This window comes from Salmo salar, chromosome ssa13 (genome assembly GCF_905237065.1).
Source record: "Salmo salar chromosome ssa13, Ssal_v3.1, whole genome shotgun sequence".
NCBI lineage: Eukaryota > Metazoa > Chordata > Actinopteri > Salmoniformes > Salmonidae > Salmo > Salmo salar.
This window is the reverse complement of record NC_059454.1, coordinates 111,040,695-111,064,106: the sequence shown is the minus strand read 5'-3', so window position 1 is coordinate 111,064,106 and position 23,412 is coordinate 111,040,695. Positions and strand designations below refer to the sequence as shown.

The 23,412-nt window shown below is 44.3% G+C and overlaps 1 protein-coding gene across 2 annotated transcripts in view; it reads right to left on the bottom strand.

The window, feature by feature from the left end:
- Nucleotides 1–298: 298 nt before the first annotated feature.
- LOC106568583 (sorting nexin-30) overlaps nt 299–23,412 on the bottom strand; it is a 79,200-nt gene continuing 56,086 nt past the window's right edge. The window contains exons 7-9 of one of the 2 annotated variants that reach the window (XM_045692692.1): nt 14,374–14,466; nt 10,907–11,059; nt 299–1,543 (exon numbers count right to left, since the gene is read on the bottom strand). In XM_045692692.1, coding sequence (XP_045548648.1) covers nt 1,466–1,543; nt 10,907–11,059; nt 14,374–14,466 — 324 coding nt within the window. In that variant the 3' untranslated portion in view covers nt 299–1,465. Of the gene's footprint in view, nt 1,544–10,906; nt 11,063–14,373; nt 14,467–23,412 lie in introns of both variants that reach the window. The other variant, XM_045692691.1, reaches the window with a different exon arrangement.

Genomic DNA, 23,412 nt, shown 5'->3' with positions numbered 1-23,412 from the left:
AAGTGTCTGAGAACAGGAGGAAGTGTCTGGGAACAGGAGGAAGTGTCTGAGCACAGGAGGAAGTGTCTGGGAACAGGAGGAAGTGTCTGGGAACAGGAGGAAGTGTCTGGGCACAGGAGGAAGTGTCTGGGCATAGGAGGAAGTGTCTGGGAACAGGAGGAAGTGCCTGGGAACAGGAGGAAGTGTCTGGGAACAGGAGGAAGTGTCTGGGAACAGGAGGAAGTGTCTGGGAACAGGAGGAAGTGTCTGAGCACAGGAGGAAGTGTCTGGGAACAGGAGGAAGTGTCTGGGAACAGGAGGAAGTGTCTGGGAACAGGAGGAAGTGTCTGGGAACAGGAGGAAGTGCCTGGGCAAAGGAGGAAGTGTCTGGGAACAGGAGGAAGTGCCTGGTGTGTGTGTAATCTTGACAACCCAGAACCAAATCTTGTGTGCTCTCGCGGTTCATGTTTCTTTGTAACGAGAGAATAGGTGTGTATTCATTAGTGCACAGAAAACATTTTGCAATGAAAGCAAAGCGTTTGTTATTGGATAAGTTATGGTTATTCTCTCCCCCATTTCAGCCTGCTTGCTCTGGTTTGAATACCAGTGAACACACCCTGGTGTGTAAGAACATCAACCAGGAGAGGTCAGACGGTATGTTTAACAGTAAGGTAGGTTCCTCTAAATGTTTGGTCAGGAGGCTAGCTGGATCAGTTAGTGCTCTTCAGCATTCTGTAAACAGACAGAAACACAATGATACTGCTGCTTCATTCATCAGAGGCTTTAGGCTACATCGAAGACCATCAGAGACTATCAGAGGCTTTAGGCTACATCGAAGACCATCGAAGACCATCAGAGACTATCAGAGGCTTTAGGCTACATCGAAGACCATCAGAGACTATCAGAGACTATCAGAGGCTTTAGGCTACATCGAAGACCATCGAAGACCATCAGAGACAATCAGAGACAATCAAAAGATCAGCATTGTTTATAAAAAGGATCATTGGCAACAAACATTTCTCAACAGACTAGAAAATTACAACAGGGGGGGGAAAAAAAAAAAGTAGATATAAGTTTCTCTTTTCCTTCGGCCAGCCCGTCTGTGATGTCACAGTCACATTCGGCACATTGGCCACGTTCTAGTAGTCCCTCCTGGTATCTTTCTGGTTTTTCCACGTTTGGTTTCTAGTGAATACAGCCAAGGCTAGTTCGGTGTGCGACAAGGAACAAAATGGGCTTTCCAGACAGACATGATATCATTCATCCACTCTGCTCCTCTGTGGATTCCAGCAGGAAAGATGGGACGTCGGACCGACTGGGTTTCACAAATAGAAAACACCAAAACAAAAAAAAAAAACGATTTCTGTCCGTAGACCCAAAAAGGCTCATTTCCTTGGCAATTTCCCTTTGAGAGTGTCTGTTGACACTGGTAACTCAGGTAGAGAAGTGTTTGAGATGTAATGTCCAGAGGAAAGGCGGTAGTCTCTCAGTCTTCATCTGTTTCTGTCTCCTGTGGCTGCTTGTCCCGTAATAGTGGAATGACAGACTCCCACGCTGCAAGGCACTGAAACACAGAGGGTGGGAGGGAGAGATGAGTTAGAGGGAGAGAGGAGGACATGAGTTAGAGGGAGAGAGAAAGAGGTTGAGAGGGGGGAGGAGAGAGAAAGAGGGAGATGAAAGAGAGGGGGACATAGAGAGGGAGACAACAGAGTGAGAGGGGAGAAAGAGGGAGGGAAAGAGACAAGAGAGGGGGAGGGAGGGAGCGAGATGGGGAGAGAGAGATGCTGCAAGGCACTGAAACAAAGAGAGAGAGAGAGAAGGGGGGAGGGAGGGAGAGAGATGGGGAGAGAGAGATGCTGCTTGGCACTGAAACAAAGAGAGAGAGAGAGAGAGGGGGGGAGGGAGGGAGAGAGATGGGGAGAGAGAGATGCTGCAAGGCACTGAACCAAAGAGAGAGAGAGAGAGAGAGGGGGAGGGAGGGAGATGGGGAGAGAGAGATGCTGTAAGGCAATGAAACAAAGAGAGAGAGAGAGGGGGGAGGGAGAGAGGGAGAGAGAGATGCTGCAAGGCAATGAAACAAAGAGCGAGACAAGGACAGGAGGTAGATACAGTATGACAAACAGAGAGGGGGAGAGAGGGAGACGACAGAGAGAGGAGAGAGGAGAGGGAGAGAGAGAGAGAGGAGAGAGGAGAGGGAGAGAGAGAGAGAGAGAGGAGAGAGGAGAGGGAGAGAGGAAAGACAACAGAGAGAGAGGATGGAGAGAGAGGGAGAGAGAGGAGAGGGAGAGAGAGGGAGTGGGAGAGAGAGAGGAAAGACAACAGAGAGAGAGGAGGGAGAGAAAGGGAGAGAGAGAGGAGAGGGAGAGAGGCGAGGGAGAGAGGAAAGACAACAGAGAGAGAGAAGACAGAGAGAGACGACAGAGAGAGAGGAGGGAGAGAAAGGGAGAGAGAGAGAGGAGAGGTAGAGAGGAGAGGGAGAGAGGAAAGACAACAGAGAGAGAGAAGACAGAGAGAGACGACAGAGAGAGAGGAGGGGGAGAAAGGGAGAGAGAGAGAGGAGAGGGAGAGAGGAGAGGGAGAGAGGAAAGACAACACAGAGAGAGAAGACAGAGAGAGACGACAGAGAGAGAGGAGGGAGAGAAAGGGAGAGGAGAGGGAGAGAGGAGAGGAGAGGGAGAGAGGAAAGACAACAGAGAGAGAGAAGACAGAGAGAGACGACAGAGAGAAAGGAGAAGCTGCTTAGCACTGCAACACAGAGACAGTATAATATGGGTTTGTATGTCGCTTGCTCCCTCGTGGTCATCATAAAGATAATGTGTTTTCAATGACTTACCTGGTTAAATAAATACAAACAAAAAAAAACATTGTAACTAAAGACATGTATTAACAGCAGAACCACTGGGCCTCGTGGGAAACCCCCTTCAAGCCAAACGAGCAGTCATTCTGACTAACATTCTAACAGCAGAACCACTGGGCCTCGTGGGAAACCCCTTCAAGCCAAACGAGCAGTCATTCTGACTAACATTCTAACAGCAGAACCACTGGGCCTCGTGGGAAACCCCTTCAAGCCAAACGAGCAGTCATTCTGACTAACATTCTAACAGCAGAACCACTGGGCCTCGTGGGAAACCCCCTTCAAGCCAAACGAGCAGTCATTCTGACTAACATTCTAACAGCAGAACCACTGGGCCTCGTGGGAAACCCTTCAAGCCAAACGAGCAGTCATTCTGACTAACATTCTAACAGCAGAACCACTGGGCCTCGTGGGAAACCCCCTTCAAGCCAAACGAGCAGTCATTCTGACTAACATTCTAACAGCAGAACAGCGGTGTAAAGTACTTCAGTAAAAATACTTTTAAGTACTAGTTAAGTCGTTTTTGGGGGGTATCTGTACTTTACTATATATATATATATATATATATATATATATATATATATATATATATATATATATATATATAAATATAATGCTTTTACTTCACTACATTCCTAAAGGAAATATTATACTTTTTACTTTTTCCCTGACAACCAAAAGTACATTTTGAATGCTTAGCAGGACAGGAAAATGGTTAAATTCACGCATTAATGAAGAGAACACTTGGTCGTCCCTACTGCCTCTGATCTGGAGGACTCGCTAAACAGAGAACATCCCTGGTCATCCCTACTGCCTCTGATCTGGAGGACTCACTAAACAGAGAACATCCATGATCGTCCCTACTGCCTCTGATCTGGAGGACTCACTAAACAGAGAACATCCCTGGTCATCCCTACTGCCTCTGATCTGGAGGACTCACTAAACAGAGAACATCCCTGGTCATCCTTACTGCCTCTGATCTGGAGGACTCACTAAACAGAGAACATCTCTGGTCATCCCTACTGCCTCTGATCTGGAGGACTCACTAAACAGAGAACATCCCTGGTCATCCCTACTGCCTCTGATCTGGAGGACTCACTAAACAGAGAACATCTCTGGTCATCCCTACCGCCTCTGATCTGGAGGACTCACTAAACAGAGAACATCCATGATCGTCCCTACTGCCTCTGATCTGGAGGACTCACTAAACAGAGAACATCCCTGGTCATCCCTACTGCCTCTGGCCTAAACACACATGCATCTTTTGTAAATAATGAGTGTTGGAGTCTGCCCCTGGCTATCTGTAAATAATGAGTGTTGGAGTCTGTCCCTGGCTATCTGTAAATAATGAGTGTTGGAGTCTGTCCCTGGCTATCTGTAAATAATGAGGATTGGAGTCTGTCCCTGGCTATCTGTAAATAATGAGTGGTGGAGTCTGTCCCTGGCTATCTGTAAATAATGAGTGTTGGAGTCTGTCCCTGGCTATCTGTAAATAATGAGTGTTGGAGTCTGTCCCTGGCTATCTGTAAATAATGAGTGATGGAGTCTGTCCCTGGCTATCTGTAAATAATGAGTGTTGGAGTCTGTCCCTGGCTATCTGTAAATAATGAGTGTTGGAGTCTGTCCCTGGCTATCTGTAAATAATGAGTGTTGGAGTCTTTCCCTGGCTATCTGTAAATAATGAGTGGTGGAGTCTGTCCCTGGCTATCTGTAAATAATGAGTGTTGGAGTCTGTTCCTTGCTATCTGTAAATAATGAGTGTTGGAGTCTGTCCCTGGCTATCTGTAAATAATGAGTGGTGGAGTCTGTCCCTGGCTATCTGTAAATAATGAGTGTTGGAGTCTGTCCCTGGCTATCTGTAAATAATGAGTGTTGGAGTGTTGGAGTCTGTCCCTGGCTATCTGTAAATAATGAGTGTTGGAGTCTGTCCCTGGCTATCTGTAAATAATGAGTGTTGGAGTCTGTCCCTGGCTATCTGTAAATAATGAGTGTTGGAGTCTGTCCCTGGCTATCTGTAAATAATGAGTGTTGGAGTGTTGGAGTGTGTCCCTGGCTATCTGTAAATAATGAGTGTTGGAGTCTGTCCCTGCCTATCTGTAAATAATGAGTGTTGGAGTGTTGGAGTCTGTCCCTGGCTATCTGTAAATAATGAGTGTTGGAGTGTTGGAGTCTGCCCCTGGATATCTGTAAATAATGAGTGTTGGAGTCTGTCCCTGGCTATCTGTAAATAATGACTGTTGGAGTCTGCCCCTGGCTATCTGTAAATAATGAGTGTTGGAGTCTGTCCCTGGCTATCTGTAAATAATGAGTGTTGGAGTCTGTCCCTGGCTATCTGTAAATAATGAGTGTTGGAGTCTGTTCCTTGCTATCTGTAAATAATGAGTGTTGGAGTCTGTCCCTGGCTATCTGTAAATAATGAGTGGTGGAGTCTGTCCCTGGTTATCTGTAAATAATGAGTGTTGGAGTCTGTCCCTGGCTATCTGTAAATAATGAGTGTTGGAGTCTGTCCCTGGCTATCTGTAAATAATGAGTGTTGGAGTCTGTCCCTGGCTATCTGTAAATAATGAGTGTTGGAGTCTGTCCCTGCCTATCTGTAAATAATGAGTGTTGGAGTGTTGGAGTCTGTCCCTGGCTATCTGTAAATAATGAGTGTTGGAGTGTTGGAGTCTGCCCCTGGATATCTGTAAATAATGAGTGTTGGAGTCTGTCCCTGGCTATCTGTAAATAATGACTGTTGGAGTCTGCCCCTGGCTATCTGTAAATAATGAGTTTTGGAGTCTGTCCCTGGCTATCTGTAAATAATGAGTGTTGGAGTGTGCCCCTGGCTATCTGTAAATAATGAGTGTTGGAGTCTGTCCCTGACTATCTGTAAATAATGAGTGTTGGAGTCTGTCCCTGGCTATCTGTAAATAATGAGTGTTGGAGTCTGCCCCTGGCTATCTGTAAATAATGAGTGTTGGAGTCTGTCCCTGGCTATCTGTAAATAATGAGTGTTGGAGTCTGTCCCTGGCTATCTGTAAATAATGAGTGTTGGAGTCTGTCCCTGGCTATCTGTAAATAATGAGTGTTGGAGTCTGTCCCTGGCTATCTGTAAATAATGAGTGTTGGAGTCTGTCCCTGGCTATCTGTAAATAATGAGTGTTGGAGTCTGTCCCTGGCTATCTGTAAATAATGACTGTTGGAGTCTGTCCCTGGCTATCTGTAAATAATGACTGTTGGAGTCTGTCCCTGGCTATCTGTAAATAATGAGTTTTGGAGTCTGTCCCTGGCTATCTGTAAATAATGAGTGTTGGAGTCTGTCCCTGGCTATCTGTAAATAATGAGTGATGGAGTCTGTCCCTGGCTATCTGTAAATAATGACTGTTGGAGTCTGTCCCTGGCTATCTGTAAATAATGAGTGTTGGAGTCTGTCCCTGGCTATATGTAAATAATGAGTGTTGGAGTCTGTCCCTGGCTATCTGTAAATAATGACTGTTGGAGTCTGTCCCTGGCTATCTGTAAATAATGACTGTTGGAGTCTGTCCCTGGCTATCTGTAAATAATGAGTTTTGGAGTCTGTCCCTGGCTATCTGTAAATAATGAGTGTTGGAGTCTGTCCCTGGCTATCTGTAAATAATGAGTGTTGGAGTCTGTCCCTGGCTATCTGTAAATAATGAGTGTTGGAGTCTGTCCCTGGCTATCTGTAAATAATGAGTGTTGGAGTGTGCCCCTGGCTATCTGTAAATAATGAGTGTTGGAGTCTGTCCCTGGCTATCTGTAAATAATGAGTGTTGGAGTCTGTTCCTTGCTATCTGTAAATAATGAGTGTTGGAGTCTGTCCCTGGCTATCTGTAAATAATGAGTGGTGGAGTCTGTCCCTGGCTATCTGTAAATAATGAGTGTTGGAGTCTGTCCCTGGCTATCTGTAAATAATGAGTGTTGGAGTGTTGGAGTCTGCCCCTGGATATCTGTAAATAATGAGTGTTGGAGTCTGTCCCTGGCTATCTGTAAATAATGAGTGGTGGAGTCTGTCCCTGGCTATCTGTAAATAATGAGTGTTGGAGTCTGTCCCTGGCTATCTGTAAATAATGAGTGTTGGAGTCTGTCCCTGGCTATCTGTAAATAATGAGTGTTGGAGTCTGTCCCTGGCTATCTGTAAATAATGAGTGTTGGAGTCTGTCCCTGCCTATCTGTAAATAATGAGTGTTGGAGTCTGTCCCTGGCTATATGTAAATAATGAGTGGTGGAGTCTGTCCCTGGCTATCTGTAAATAATGAGTGTTGGAGTCTGTCCCTGGCTATCTGTAAATAATGAGTGTTGGATGGTGGAGTGTGTCCCTGGCTATCTGTAAATAATGAGTGTTGGAGTCTGTTCCTTGCTATCTGTAAATAATGAGTGTTGGAGTCTGTCCCTGGCTATCTGTAAATAATGAGTGTTGGAGTCTGTCCCTGGCTATCTGTAAATAATGAGTGTTGGAGTCTGTCCCTGGCTATCTGTAAATAATGAGTGTTGGAGTCTGTCCCTGCCTATCTGTAAATAATGAGTGTTGGAGTCTGTCCCTGGCTATATGTAAATAATGAGTGGTGGAGTCTGTCCCTGGCTATCTGTAAATAATGAGTGTTGGAGTCTGTCCCTGGCTATCTGTAAATAATGAGTGTTGGATGGTGGAGTGTGTCCCTGGCTATCTGTAAATAATGAGTGTTGGAGTCTGTTCCTTGCTATCTGTAAATAATGAGTGTTGGAGTCTGTTCCTTGCTATCTGTAAATAATGAGTGTTGGAGTCTGTCAGGTAGCCTAGTGGTTAGAGTGTAGAGGAGGCAGGTAGCCTAGTGGTTAGAGTGTAGAGGAGGCAGGTAGCCTAGTGGTTAGAGTGGAGGGGAGGTAGGTAGCCTAGTGGTTAGAGTGTAGGGGAGGCAGGTAGCCTAGTGGTTAGAGTGTAGAGGAGGCAGGTAGCCTAGTGGTTAGAGTGTAGGGGAGGTAGGTAGCCTAGTGGTTAGAGTGTAGGGGAGGCAGGTAGCCTAGTGGTTAGAGTGTAGAGGAGGCAGGTAGCCTAGTGGTTAGAGTGTAGAGGAGGCAGGTAACCTAGTGGTTAGAGTGTAGAGGCGGCAGGTAGCCTAGTGGTTAGAGTGTAGGGGAGGCAGGTAGCCTAGTGGTTAGAGTGTAGAGGCGGCAGGTAGCCTAGTGGTTAGAGTGTGGTGGTGGCAGGTAGCCTAGTGGTTAGAGTGTAGAGGAGGCAGGTAGCCTAGTGGTTAGAGTGTAGAGGAGGCAGGTAGCCTAGTGGTTAGAGTGTAGGGGAGGCAGGTAGCCTAGTGGTTAGAGTGTAGAGGCGGCAGGTAGCCTAGTGGTTAGAGTGTAGTGGTGGCAGGTAGCCTAGTGGTTAGAGAGTAGAGGTGGCAGGTAGCCTAGTGGTTAGAGTGTAGAGGTGGCAGGTAGCCTAGTGGTTAGAGTGTAGAGGTGGCAGGTAGCCTAGTGGTTAGAGTGTAGAGGTGGCAGGTAGCCTAGTGGTTAGAGTGTAGAGGAGGCAGGTAGCCTAGTGGTTAGAGTGTAGAGGAGGCAGGTAGCCTAGTGGTTAGAGTGTAGGGGAGGCAGGTAGTCTAGTGGTTAGAGTGTAGAGGAGGCAGGTAGACTAGTGGTTAGAGTGTAGAGGTGGCAGGTAGTCTAGTGGTTAGAGTGTAGAGGAGGCAGGTAGCCTAGTGGTTAGAGTGTAGAGAAGGCAGGTAGCCTAGTGGTTAGAGTGTAGAGGTGGCAGGTAGCCTAGTGGTTAGAGTGTAGAGGAGGCAGGTAGCCTAGTGGTTAGAGTGTAGAGGAGGCAGGTAGTCTAGTGGTTAGAGTGTAGGGGAGGCAGGTAGTCTAGTGGTTAGAGTGGAGGGGTGGCAGGTAGCCTAGTGGTTAGAGTGTAGGGGAGGCAGGTAGCCTAGTGGTTAGAGTGTAGAGGAGGCAGGTAGCCTAGTGGTTAGAGTGTAGGGGAGGCAGGTAGTCTAGTGGTTAGAGTGGAGGGGTGGCAGGTAGCCTAGTGGTTAGAGTGTAGGTTCGGCAGGTAGCCTAGTGGTTAGAGTGTAGAGGCGGCAGGTAGCCTAGTGGTTAGAGTGTAGAGGAGGCAGGTAGTCTAGTGGTTAGAGTGTAGGGGAGGCAGGTAGCCTAGTGGTTAGAGTGTAGAGGTGGCAGGTAGCCTAGTGGTTAGAGTGTAGAGGAGGCAGGTAGCCTAGTGGTTAGAGTGTAGAGGAGGCAGGTAGCCTAGTGGTTAGAGTGTAGAGGAGGCAGGTAGCCTAGTGGTTAGAGTGTAGAGGAGGCAGGTAGCCTAGTGGTTAGAGTGTAGGGGAGGCAGGTAGCCTAGTGGTTAGAGTGTAGAGGAGGCAGGTAGCCTAGTGGTTAGAGTGTAGAGGAGACAGGTAGCCTAGTGGTTAGAGTGTAGAGGAGGCAGGTAGCCTAGTGGTTAGAGTGTAGAGGAGGCAGGTAGCCTAGTGGTTAGAGTGTAGGGGCGGCAGGTAGCCTAGCGGTTAGAGTGTAGGGGCGGCAGGTAGCCTAGTGGTTAGAGGTAGTAGAGGTACTAGAGGTACAGGAGGAAGTAGAGGTACTACAGGAGGATGTAGAGGTACTACAGGAGGTACTACAGGGGGTAGTAGAGGTACTACAGGAGGTACTACAGGGGGTAGTAGAGGTACTACAGGAGGAAGTAGAGGTACTACAGGGGGTAGTAGAGGTACTACAGGAGGTACTAGAGGAGGAAGTAGAGGTACTAGAGGAGGAAGTAGAGGTACTACAGGGGGTAGTAGAGGTACTACAGGAGGTACTAGAGGAGGAAGTAGAGGTACTAGAGGAGGAAGTAGAGGTACTAGAGGAGGAAGTAGAGGTACTAGAGGAGGAAGTAGAGGTACTAGAGGAGGTACTAGAGGAGGAAGTAGAGGTACTACAGGAGGTACTAGAGGAGGAAGTAGAGGTACTACTGGAGGTACTAGAGGAGGAGGTAGAGGTACTACAGGAGGTAGTAGAGGTACTAGAGGAGGTAGTAGAGGTACTACAGGAGGTAGTAGAGGTACTAGAGGAGGTACTACAGGAGGTACTAGAGGAGGAAGTAGAGGTACTAGAGGAGGAAGTAGAGGTACTAGAGGAGGTAGTAGAGGTACTAGAGGAGGAAGTAGAGGTACTAGAGGAGGTAGTAGAGGTACTAGAGGAGAAAGTAGAGGTACTAGAGGAGGAGGTAGAGGTACTAGAGGAGGTAGTAGAGGTACTAGAGGAGGTAGTAGAGGTACTAGAGGAGGAAGTAGAGGTACTAGAGGAGGAAGTAGAGGTACTAGAGAGACTAGAGAAGAAATAAGAGCTGAGACCATTTTCTTCTAGTTGACCTATGATCACCTGGGTTACACCAAGAAAACCATGACAAACCATTTACCATGGTCAAGATAAGGTCTGGGTTGGGTTTAAGATTTTGGTAAGGGACAATTAGATATATTATAACAAAAAGGCAGTGGGTCATCTCCCCTCTTACCTTCTCATAGTACTGGATGTTGTGGTCTGCCCTCTTACCTTCTCATAGTCCTGGATGTTGTGGTCGGCCCTCTTACCTTCTCATAGTACTGGATGTTGTGGTCGGCCCTCTTACCTTCTCATAGTACTGGATGTTGTGGTCGGCCCTCTTACCTTCTCATAGTACTGGATGTTGTGGTCGGCCCTCTTACCTTCTCATAGTACTGGATGTTGTGGTCGGCCCTCTTACCTTCTCATAGTACTGGATGTTGTGGTCGGCCCTCTTACCTTCTCATAGTCCTGGATGTTGTGGTCGGCCCTCTTACCTTCTCATAGTACTGGATGTTGTGGTCGGCCCTCTTACCTTCTCATAGTACTGGATGTTGTGGTCGGCCCTCTTACCTTCTCATAGTCCTGGATGTTGTGGTCGGCCCTCTTACCTTCTCATAGTACTGGATGTTGTGGTCGGCCCTCTTACCTTCTCATAGTACTGGATGTTGTGGTCGGCCCTCTTACCTTCTCATAGTACTGGATGTTGTGGTCGGCCCTCTTACCTTCTCATAGTACTGGATGTTGTGGTCGGCCCTCTTACCTTCTCATAGTCCTGGATGTTGTGGTCGGCCCTCTTACCTTCTCATAGTACTGGATGTTGTGGTCGGCCATGCCAGTGAGTAGCTGTCTGAAGTCTTGTCTCTTGTTGTTTTGCCAGCGGTCCCAGTCTGACTTCAGGTCAGCATTGCAACACTCCACTCTGTCATGGCACTTCTCCACGTCTGTAGGCACCTGCTGTAGGGAGGGGACAGGAAACAGAACTAATCACCTGCTGTAGGGAGGGGACAGGAAACAGAACTAAGCGCCTGCTGTAGGGAGGGGACAGGAAACAGAACTAATCACCTGCTGTAGAGAGGGGACAGGAAACAGAACTAATCACCTGCTGTAGGGAGGGGACAGGAAACAGAACTAATCACCTGCTGTAGGGAGGGGACAGGAAACAGAACTAATCACCTGCTGTAGGGAGGGGACAGGAAACAGAACTAATCACCTGCTGTAGGGAGGGGACAGGAAACAGAACTAAGCACCTGCTGTAGGGAGGGGACAGGAAACAGAACTAATCACCTGCTGTAGAGAGGGGACAGGAAACAGAACTAATCACCTGCTGTAGGGAGGGGACAGGAAACAGAACTAATCACCTGCTGTAGGGAGGGGACAGGAAACAGAACTAATCACCTGCTGTAGGGAGGGGACAGGAAACAGAACTAATCACCTGCTGTAGGGAGGGGACAGGAAACAGAACTAATCACCTGCTGTAGGGAGGGGACAGGAAACAGAACTAAGCACCTGCTGTAGGGAGGGGACAGGAAACAGAACTAAGCACCTGCTGTAGGGAGGGGACAGGAAACAGAACTAAGCACCTGCTGTAGGGAGGGGACAGGAAACAGAACTAATCACCTGCTGTAGGGAGGGGACAGGAAACAGAACTAAGCACCTGCTGTAGGGAGGGGACAGGAAACAGAACTAATCACCTGCTGTAGGGAGGGGACAGGAAACAGAACTAAGCACCTGCTGTAGGGAGGGGACAGGAAACAGAACTAAGCACCTGCTGTAGGGAGGGGACAGGAAACAGAACTAATCACCTGCTGTAGGGAGGGGACAGGAAACAGAACTAATCACCTGCTGTAGGGAGGGGACAGGAAACAGAACTAATCACCTGCTGTAGGGAGGGGACAGGAAACAGAACTAATCACCTGCTGTAGGGAGGGGACAGGAAACAGAACTAATCACCTGCTGTAGGGAGGGGACAGGAAACAGAACTAAGCACCTGCTGTAGGGAGGGGACAGGAAACAGAACTAAGCACCTGCTGTAGGGAGGGGACAGGAAACAGAACTAATCAAGGCACTACAGGGCATGTGGCTACGCTCTGAACACATTACAATGGGCATAGCATTACGCAAAAATAGTCTAAATGAATAGTTAGGGAAAAACATAGATTGTTAGCATTAGCATTGACAGTATACAGAGTTGTAAGTTAATCAAATAAAATTTTAAGTACATTGTTATAGCTAGGTAATGACCATATAGACAGCACAAACAGATCTGAGACCAGGCTAGGAAATGACCATAGGAGTTGATAAATAAACGAAACATATCTGAGACCAGGCTAGGAAATGACCATAGGAGTTGATAAATAAACAAAACATATCTGAGACCAGGCTAGGAAATGACCATAGGAGTTGATAAATAAACAAAACATATCTGAGACCAGGCTAGGAAATGACCATAGGAGTTGATAAATAAACAAAACATATCTGAGACCAGGCTAGGAAATGACCATAGGAGTTGATAAATAAACAAAACATATCTGAGACCAGGCTAGGAAATGACCATAGGAGTTGATAAATAAACAAAACATATCTGAGACCAGGCTAGGAAATGACCATAGGAGTTGATAAATAAACAAAACATATCTGAGACCAGGCTAGGAAATGACCATAGGAGTTGATAAATAAACAAAACATATCTGAGACCAGGCTAGGAAATGACCATAGGAGTTGATAAATAAACAAAACATATCTGAGACCAGGCTAGGAAATGACCATAGGAGTTGATAAATAAACAAAACATATCTGAGACCAGGCTAGGAAATGACCATAGGAGTTGATAAATAAACAAAACATATCTGAGACCAGGCTAGGAAATGACCATAGGAGTTGATAAATAAACAAAACATATCTGAGACCAGGCTAGGAAATGACCATAGGAGTTGATAAATAAACGAAACATATCTGAGACCAGGCTAGGAAATGACCATAGGAGTTGATAAATAAACGAAACATATCTGAGACCAGGCTAGGAAATGACCATAGGAGTTGATAAATAAACAAAACATATCTGAGATCAGGCTAGGAAATGACCATAGGAGTTGATAAATAAACAAAACATATCTGAGACCAGGCTAGGAAATGACCATAGGAGTTGATAAATAAACAAAACATATCTGAGACCAGGCTAGGAAATGACCATAGGAGTTGATAAATAAACAAAACATATCTGAGACCAGGCTAGGAAATGACCATAGGAGTTGATAAATAAACAAAACATATCTGAGACCAGGCTAGGAAATGACCATAGGAGTTGATAAATAAACAAAACATATCTGAGACCAGGCTAGGAAATGACCATAGGAGTTGATAAATAAACAAAACATATCTGAGACCAGGCTAGGAAATGACCATAGGAGTTGATAAATAAACAAAACATATCTGAGACCAGGCTAGGAAATGACCATAGGAGTTGATAAATAAACAAAACATATCTGAGACCAGGCTAGGAAATGACCATAGGAGTTGATAAATAAACAAAACATATCTGAGACCAGGCTAGGAAATGACCATAGGAGTTGATAAATAAACAAAACATATCTGAGACCAGGCTAGGAAATGACCATAGGAGTTGATAAATAAACAAAACATATCTGAGACCAGGCTAGGAAATGACCATAGGAGTTGATAAATAAACAAAACATATCTGAGACCAGGCTAGGAAATGACCATAGGAGTTGATAAATAAACAAAACATATCTGAGACCAGGCTAGGAAATGACCATAGGAGTTGATAAATAAACAAAACATATCTGAGACCAGGCTAGGAAATGACCATAGGAGTTGATAAATAAACAAAACATATCTGAGACCAGGCTAGGAAATGACCATAGGAGTTGATAAATAAACAAAACATATCTGAGACCAGGCTAGGAAATGACCATAGGAGTTGATAAATAAACAAAACATATCTGAGACCAGGCTAGGAAATGACCATAGGAGTTGATAAATAAACAAAACATATCTGAGACCAGGCTAGGAAATGACCATAGGAGTTGATAAATAAACAAAACATATCTGAGACCAGGCTAGGAAATGACCATAGGAGTTGATAAATAAACAAAACATATCTGAGACCAGGCTAGGAAATGACCATAGGAGTTGATAAAAAAACAAAACATATCTGAGACCAGGCTAGGAAATGACCATAGGAGTTGATAAATAAACAAAACATATCTGAGACCAGGCTAGGAAATAGTTCAGTAGAGTAGACTCACTGTGGCTGATGCTCTTTCCTCTTTCCGGAAAGCAGCAGCTTCCAGTTTAGATTCGTATTCAGCTTGGATGTTATCTCGCTTCTTCAGAACAATCTGTCAGAGCAGAAACACAGCAGACTAAATATAACACACACACACACACTGTCCCATCTCCTTTAGAACAGAGCAAAAACACACCAGAGATGTAAGCAGCCTGCTGCAGAAAGAGGCCAGACTGCTACAGCCACTTGGCAGCCCAGACTGGTTGTGGTTCATCCACGCTCCTCAGAGACTCCCCTCTCTGCATCAGATCTCACTTAGACTGACACTAATAAAGCACACAGTCAGTCTGTCTAGAGCCATTCATTATGCTCATAATAGCAATCTAGACTTCTTAATTAAATCATAGTTTAAAATCATCATTTAATATCTGTTTTCATATTAAATAAAAAATAACATATACAGTGCCTCGCAAAAGTATATATATATATTTTTTTAAAGATTAATAAAAATGTAAAACATTAAATATTGTTGTTGCGTAAGTATTCATCTCCCTGTTAGAAAACCCCTTTTGTCAGTAAGACTCAAAGCTGTGAGTCTATTTGGGCAAGTCTCTAAGAGCTATGCACACCTAGAATGTAAAATATTTTATGGTTGGGTGGTATGCAGATGTCCATACCTTCATACCGTACCTGTGCCATCCTGGGATATATGGTATTACTGATAGTGCACACAAGAGGCACAATTTCCTCGCCCGCAAAAAAACCCCATTAACTTACCAGAATGCTAACAAAATGATAACAAGTAGTAAGGAATTCTCATAGACGATGCTAGGCAAAAGCTAACAAACGCATGCAAATATTTACTACTAAGACAGACAACCTAGCTCATAAAGTTATGCAGGTACACTATACAAAAAAAATGTGTGAACTAGTGTTGTCACGATACCAAGATTTTGCTGCGATACCAGGCCAAGTATCACGATACCGGTTAGTATCCAGACCCGGGTTTAGGCCGTCATTGTAAATAAGAATTTGTTCTTAAACTTACTTGCCTAGTTAAATAAAGCTCAAATAAAGGTTGAATAAAGGTTAAATAAAGGTTACATAAAAGTTAAATAAAGGTTACATAAAAGTTAAATAAAGGTTACATAAAGGTTAAATAAAGGTTACATAAAGGTTACATACGAGTATCACGATAACACGATGGTGAAGGAAAAAAAAATAATCAGTGGCCTAGTATTATGTTACCCTGGCGCCCGGGAATCTCCTTCACGTTTTATAAACGTTCCCCGAAAACCTGTCACTGAACTGCACACTTCTCTACTCAATACAACACACTGAATTTAACTTCACACAATTCAGTGCATGATAAACTAGTGCATATAAAATGGCTGATTTTCTCATATAAGCAAAGGCCAAGCTGTGATTTGGCTGGAGGAATGAGAGGAAGGAATAGAGATGCATATTGATCTGTATGTCAGGGGACAACACTGCATGAAATGTTCTTTACTATTTTAGTTAACACACACACACACACACACACACACACACACACACGCGCGCGCGCGCGCGGTCCCTCCCTTCCTCACACCTCTCTCTCTCCCCCAAAAGAAAAGACTCTCAGACCATGAGAAACAAGATTCTCTGGTCTGATGAAGCCAAGAATGAACTCTTTGGCCTGAATGCCAAGCGTCACTTCTGGAGGAAACCTGGCACCATCCCTACGGTGAAGCATGGCTGTGGCAGCATCAAGCTGTGGGGATGTTTTTCAGCGGCAGGGACTGGGAGACTAGTCAGGATAGAAGGAAAGATGAACGGAGCAAAGTACAGAGATCCTTGATGAAAACCTGCTCCAGAGCGCTCAGGACCTCAGACTGGGGCGAAGGTTCACCTTCCAACAGGACAACGACCCTAAGCACACAGCAAAGACAACGCAGGAGTGGCTTCGGGACAAGTCTCTGAATGTCCTTGAGTGGCCCAGCCAGAGCCCGGACTTGAACCCGGTCGAACATCTCTGGAGAGACCTGAAAATAGCTGTGCAGCAACGCTCTCCATCCAACCTGACAGAGGTTGAGAGGATCTGCAGAGAAGAATGGGAGAAACTCCCCAAATACAGGTTTTCCAAGCTTGTAGCGTCATACACAAAAAGACTCTAGGCTGTTTTAGCTTTGTTATTATAGAGTATTGAGTGTCGATAGATTTTTTTACATTTATTTAACCTTTATTTAACTAGGCAAGTGAGTTAAGAACAAATTCTTATTTAAAATGACGGCCTACCCCGGCCAAACCCGGACGACGCTGGGCCGATTGTGCACCGTCCTATGGGACTCCCAATCACGGCCGGATGTGATACAGCCTGGATTTGAACCAGGGACTACAGTGCCTTAGACCGCTGCGCCACTCGGGAGCCCTGTATTGTATGTATTGATCTTTTTACTTAATCGTTTACGATCGGCCAGCATAGCTAAAATATTTTAGAATAAGGCTGTAACGTAACAAAATGTGGAAAAAGTCAAGGGGTCTGAATACTTTCTGAATGCTCCTAATCCAGGAGGGGATTATCTCTGCTGCAGTTACCAAGAAGCTTGATCTTGCAAGCTAATCTTAGCCCCTTAGCTAACATTAGCAAGTTAGCAAAAACCCAGCTGGAGAGAATGTATTTGCCACATCTTAGACAGTTCACTTAATAGTTATAAGATATATAGCTGGCAAACATTAATAGTGAATTTCATACAAGTGTAAGTTAACCACCTCACTTAAATTGCGCTGCAGAAGTGACTCACCCTTTACGAAGTACCCATTATGCATGTTGTTTGTAAACAAACACACGTGACCAGCTCAAAGCGCTGTTTTGGGAAACTAATACTGGTTAATAATGAAAAGTTATCTAACGGGCGAAATGATGAACGCAATCTGCTTTATCTATTACCGACTGCAGGTATTTATTTAAAAAGTACAAATATTCAAAGCCAAAAAAAAAAAAACGTCACTTACCAGAATGCTAACAAAATGCTAACAAGCAATAAGGAATCCTCATAGAGAATGCTAACTAAATGCTAATGAGCGCTTTGCAAACATTTTGTACAATTTCTGACCTAAACAAGTATAAAAGTAACTCAGAATTGCTACTCAGTTTGCTGCACGCACAAAACAAATATTAGCCAGCAAGGTTCATGATCCAGGAGGGGATTCACTGCTGTTACCAAGCGAATGTTTAATTCTGGAAGACGCTAACCACTTAGCTAGATAGCGAGCTAGCTACTAAATAAGCTAGTTCGCACAAGCCTACAATATTTGCCTATTAATATTGATTATGGCTAGACAGCAATTTAAGCCTTGCCATAAGTATTTCAAGCAACTGTAACTTGGTCACTGTCTTCTTGGTAAGCAACTTCAGTGTATATTTGACCTTGTGTTGTAGGTTATTGTCCTGCTGAAACGTGAATTCCTCTGCCAGTGTCTGGTGGAAAGTAGACAACCAGGTTTTCCTCTAGGATTTTGCCTGTGCTTAGCCCTATCCAGTTTCTTTTTATCCTGAAAAACTCCCCAGTATTTCCCGAGGTCAAGCATACCCATAACATGATGCAGCCACTACCATGCTTGAAAATATGAAGAGTGGTACTCAGTGTTGTGTTGGATTTGCCCCAAACATAAGGCTTTGCATTTAGGCCAGAAAGTGTATTCCTTTGCCATGTTGTTGTTGTTGTTGTTGCAGTATTACTTTAGTGCCTTGTTGCATACAACATGCATGTTTCACTCTGTCATTTAGATCATTATTGTGGAGTCACTACAATGTTGTTGATCCATCCTCAGTTCTCTCCTATCACAGCCATTGAACACAGTAGCCATTTTAAAATCCCCAATGGCCTGAGCAGTTTCATTCCTGTCCTGCGGCTCAGAAGGAGGACTGTATCTTTGAGGTGTTTGGGTGGTTTAATACATAATGCACAGCATAATTATTAACTTGACCATGCTTAAAGAGATATTCAATGTCTAATTTGTTATTGTTAATCATTTACCAAATCACTGCCCTTCTTTATGAGGCTTTCGGAAAGATCCCTGGGTCTTTGTTGTTGAATCTGTGCTTTAAGTTCAAAACTTCACTGAGGGACTTACAGATGTATGTATGGGGGACAGAAGGGTTAGTGTTTTAAAAATCATGTCAACCCCTATTATTTCACACATAGTCCAGTCTTCTTAACAGCTTCTACCCACAAACCATACGACTCTTGAACAGTTCATTAAATGGCTACCCGGACTATTTGTAACAGCCGCCATTTTTACGCTGCTGCTATTCTCCGTTTATCATGTATGCAAAGTCACTTTAACCTGTTATGGATAGGGGGCAGTATTTTCACGGCCGGATAAAAAACGTACCCGATTTAATCTGGTTATTACTCCTGCCCAGAAACTAGAAAATGCATATAATTATTAGATTTGGATAGAAAACACGCTAAAGTTTCTAAAACTGTTTGAATGGTGTCTGTTAGTATAACAGAACTCATATGGCAGGCAAAAACCTGAGAAGATTCTATATGGGAAGTGCCCTGTCTGACCATTTCTTGGCCTTCTGTAGCCTCTTTATCGAAAATACAGGATCTCTGCTGTAACGTGACATTTTCTAAGGCTCCCATAGGCTCTCAGAAGGCGCCAGAACGTTGAATGATGACTCTGCAGTCACTGGGCGATAAACAGTAGGGGTTATGGAAGGTGGTCGTTCTGAGAACAATGACACTGGTGCGCGCGTGCATGTGATGACTCCATTTTCTATTTTCAGTGTTTTAACGGATACAACGTCTCCCGGTTGGAATATTATCGCTATTTTACGAGAAAAATAGCATAAAAATTGATTTTAAACAGCGTTTGACATGCTTCGAAGTACGGTAATGGAATATTACATTTTTTGTCACGAAATGCGTCGGGCGCATCACCCTTCTTTACCCTTCGGATAGTGTCTTGAACGCAAGAACAAAACGCAGCTATTTGGATATAACTATGGATTATTTGGAACCAAAACAACATTGGGTGTTGAAGTAGAAGTCCTGGGAGAGCATTCTGACGAAGAACAGCAAAGGTAATCAAATTTTTCTTATAGTAAATCTTAGTTTGGTGAGGGCCAAACTTGGTGGGTGTCAAAATAGCTAGCACTGTGATGCCGGGCTATCTACTCAGAATATTGCAAAATGTGCTTTCGCCGAAAACCTATTTTAAAAATCGGACACCGCGATTGCATAAAGGAGTTCTGTATCTATAATTCTTAAAATAATTGTTATGTTTTTTGTGAATGTTTATCGTGAGTAATTTAGTAAATTCACCGGAAGTTTTCGGTGGGTATGCTAGTTCTGAACAAAACATGCTAATGTAAAAAGCTGTTTTTTTTTTATAAATATGAACTTGATTGAACAAAACATGCATGTATTGTATAACATAATGTCCTAGGAGTGTCATCTGATGAAGATCATCAAAGGTTAGTGCTGCATTTAGCTGTGGTTTGGGTTTATGTGAAATTATATGCTAGCTTGAAAAATGTGTGTGTGATTATTTCTGGCTGGGTACTCTGCTGACATAATCTAATGTTTTGCTTTCGCTGTAAAGCCTTTTTGAAATCGGACAGTGTGGTAAAGGAGAGTATTGTCTTTAAAATGGTGTAAAATAGTCATATGTTTGAAAAATTGAAGTTTTTGCATTTTTGAGGTATTTGTAATTCACGCCACGCTCTACCATTGGATATTGGTGAGGCGTTCCGCTAGCGGAACATCTAGATATAAGAGGTTTTAACTCTACCTACATGTACATATTACCTCAATTACCTCAACTAACCGGTGCCCCCGCACAATGACTCTGGACCGGTAGCCCCTGTATATAGCCTCCACAATGACTCTGGACCGGTACCCCCTGTATATAGTCTCTCTATTGACTCTGTACCGGTACCCCCTGTATATAGCCTCCACATTGACTCTGTACCGGACCCCTGTATATAGCCTCCACATTGACTCTGTACCGGTACCCCCTGTATATAGCCTCCACATTGACTCTGTACCGGTACCCCCTGTGTATAGCCTCCACATTGACTCTGTATCGTAACACCATGTATATAGCCTCCACATTGACTCTGTACCGTAACACCCTGTATATAGCCTCCACATTGACTCTGTACCATAACACCCTGTATATAGCCTCCACATTGACTCTGTACCGTAACACCCTGTATATAGCCTCCACATTGACTCTGTACCGTAACACCCTGTATATAGCCTCCACATTGACTCTGTACCGTAACACCCTGTATATAGCCTCCACATTGACTCTGTACCGTAACACCCTGTATATAGCCTCCACATTGACTCTGTACCATGTATGTCGCTACTGTTATTTTATTGTTTCTCCTTAATTATTTGTTGTATCTTTTATTTTCTTAAAACTGCATTGTTGGTTAAGGGCTTGTAAGTAAGCATTTCACTGTTGTATTTGGTGCATGTGACAAATAAAATCTGATTTGATTTTTATAACTTATGTGATTTGTTAAGTCACATTTTAGTCCTGAACTAATTTACGCTTGCCTAAACAAAGGGGCTGAATACTTATGCAACGATTATATTTGAGTTATTTTTTTATGAATCTTTAAATTGGAAAAAAATACAGAGTTTTTCTTCCACTTTGAGAGTATTTTGTGTATACTGTTAACAAAAACTGACAATTATATACATTTTGTTCCCACTTTGTAGCACAATAAAATGAGAAGAAATACAAGAGGTCTGAACACTTTTGCAAGGCACTGTATATTTTTAGTTCTTTTGTTTTGATATACCAATCTAAAACTTAAACAATGACAGGTTAGGGTTAGGATGGGTGGAAGTGAAAACCAGAGATAAACACCAAATTGTAGTGCCTGAAGAAACCCTAAACCCCAAGCCAGCTCTCATTCTTTCTCAACACAAACATGACTGGTCAGCAAAAATAATTCTAGGGAAAGAGGAAGTGACACATCCTGATGTGGTGAAAGTCTGCTTTCCTCAGCAGTCTGGCAGATGAGATGACTTTAGAGAGAGAGAGTATTCTCACCCCTTGGCTGTTTCCACATGTTGTTGTGTTACAGTATGAATTTTAAAATGGATTAAAATGCAAACGATTACTGGCCTACATTATAACTGGCCTACATACAGTACAGTACCCCATAATGTCAATGTGGAATTATGTTTTTCACAATTTTGACAAATTAAATCAAAAATGAAAAGCTGAAATGTCTCTTAATAAGTATTTTAAGCTCTTTGTTGTGGCAAGCCTGAGTACGTTCTGGAGTAGAAATGTGCTTAACAAAATCACATAAGTGTTTAACGTGACTTTAGAATGACTAACTCATCTCTTTACCCCACACATACAATTATCTGTAAGGTCCCTCAGTCGAGCAGTGAATTTCAACCACAAATTCAACCACAAAGACCAGGGAGGTTTTCAATGCCTCACAAAGAAGGGCACCTACTGGTAGATGGGTAAAAGTAAAAAAAAAAATAATAATAATAATTTAAAAGCAGATATTGAACATCCCTTTGAGCATGGTGAAGTTATTAATTACACTATGGATGGTGTATCAATACACCCAGTGACTACAAAGATACAGGCGTCCTTCCTAACTCAGTTGCCGGAGAGGAAGGAAATCGCTTTAGAGACTTCATCATTTTTTAAATTTATTTTACCTTTATTTAACTAGGCAAGTCAGTTAAGAATAAATTCTTATTTTCAATGACGGCCTAGGAACAGTGGGTTAACTGCCCTGTTCAGGGGCAGAACGACAGATTTTTAAACCTTGTCAGCTCGGGGATTCGATCTTGCAACAAACGCTCTAACCACTAGGCTACCTGCCACCCCATGAGGTCAATGGTGACTTTAAAACAGTTACAGTATTTAATGGCTGTGATAGGAGAAAACTGAGCACGTCTCCGGAGCAGCTGAGCAGGAAGAGAGCGTATTAATCCTGCTGTAGAATTCAATGCAGCCAGACAGCAGGTCAAGCTAAAGACCAAAATGTATGAGTCACTCAGAAACATGAATCATGATTCTCCAGTCAGTAAAAAGAGTTGTTCAAAAAGAACTGCAGTTTGGTCAGTGAAGGATATCGGCATATAAGTACCAGGGGAGTGAATTAATGTTAGCTTCAGCTGTCAGCTAGCTAGGAAAGTTGGCCTACAAAAAGATGGAAGATATCGGTATCTTTTTTCGTTGTAAAGTGTTCTAGTCTGTTATGACCTCGTTTCACGAACAGTAATTAGCAGATTCAACATTTCTACGTGTTGCATAATTCAAATGTGTTCACTTATGTATTACATGAGTGGGGGGCTAACATGATACAGTCCAGACTCACAGTGGTTTCCCTCAGGACAGACTCCCAGTGGTTCCCCAGGACAGACTCCCAGTGGTTCCCCAGGACAGACTCCCAGTGGTTCCCCAGGACAGACTCCCAGTGGTTCCCCAGGACAGACTCCCAGTGGTTCCCCAGGACAGACTCCCAGTGGTTCCCCAGGACAGACTCCCAGTGGTTCCCCAGGACAGACTCCCAGTGGTTCCTCAGGACAGACTCCCAGTGGTTCCCCAGGACAGACTCCCAGTGGTTTCCCTCAGGACAGACTCCCAGTGGTTCCTCAGGACAGACTCACAGTGGTTCCCCTCAGGACAGACTCCCAGTGGTTTCCCTCAGGACAGACTCCCAGTGGTTTCCCTCAGGACAGACTCCCAGTGGTTCCCCAGTCCAGACTCCCAGTGGTTCCTCAGTCCAGACTCCCAGTGGTTTCCCTCAGTCCAGACTCCCAGTGGTTTCCCTCAGGACAGACTCCCAGTGGTTTCCCTCAGGACAGACTCCCAGTGGTTCCTCAGGACAGACTCCCAGTGGTTCCCCAGGACAGACTCCCAGTGGTTCCTCAGGACAGACTCCCAGTGGTTCCCCAGGACAGACTCCCAGTGGTTCCCCAGGACAGACTCCCAGTGGTTCCCCAGGACAGACTCCCAGTGGTTCCTCAGGACAGACTCCCAGTGGTTCCCCAGGACAGACTCCCAGTGGTTTCCC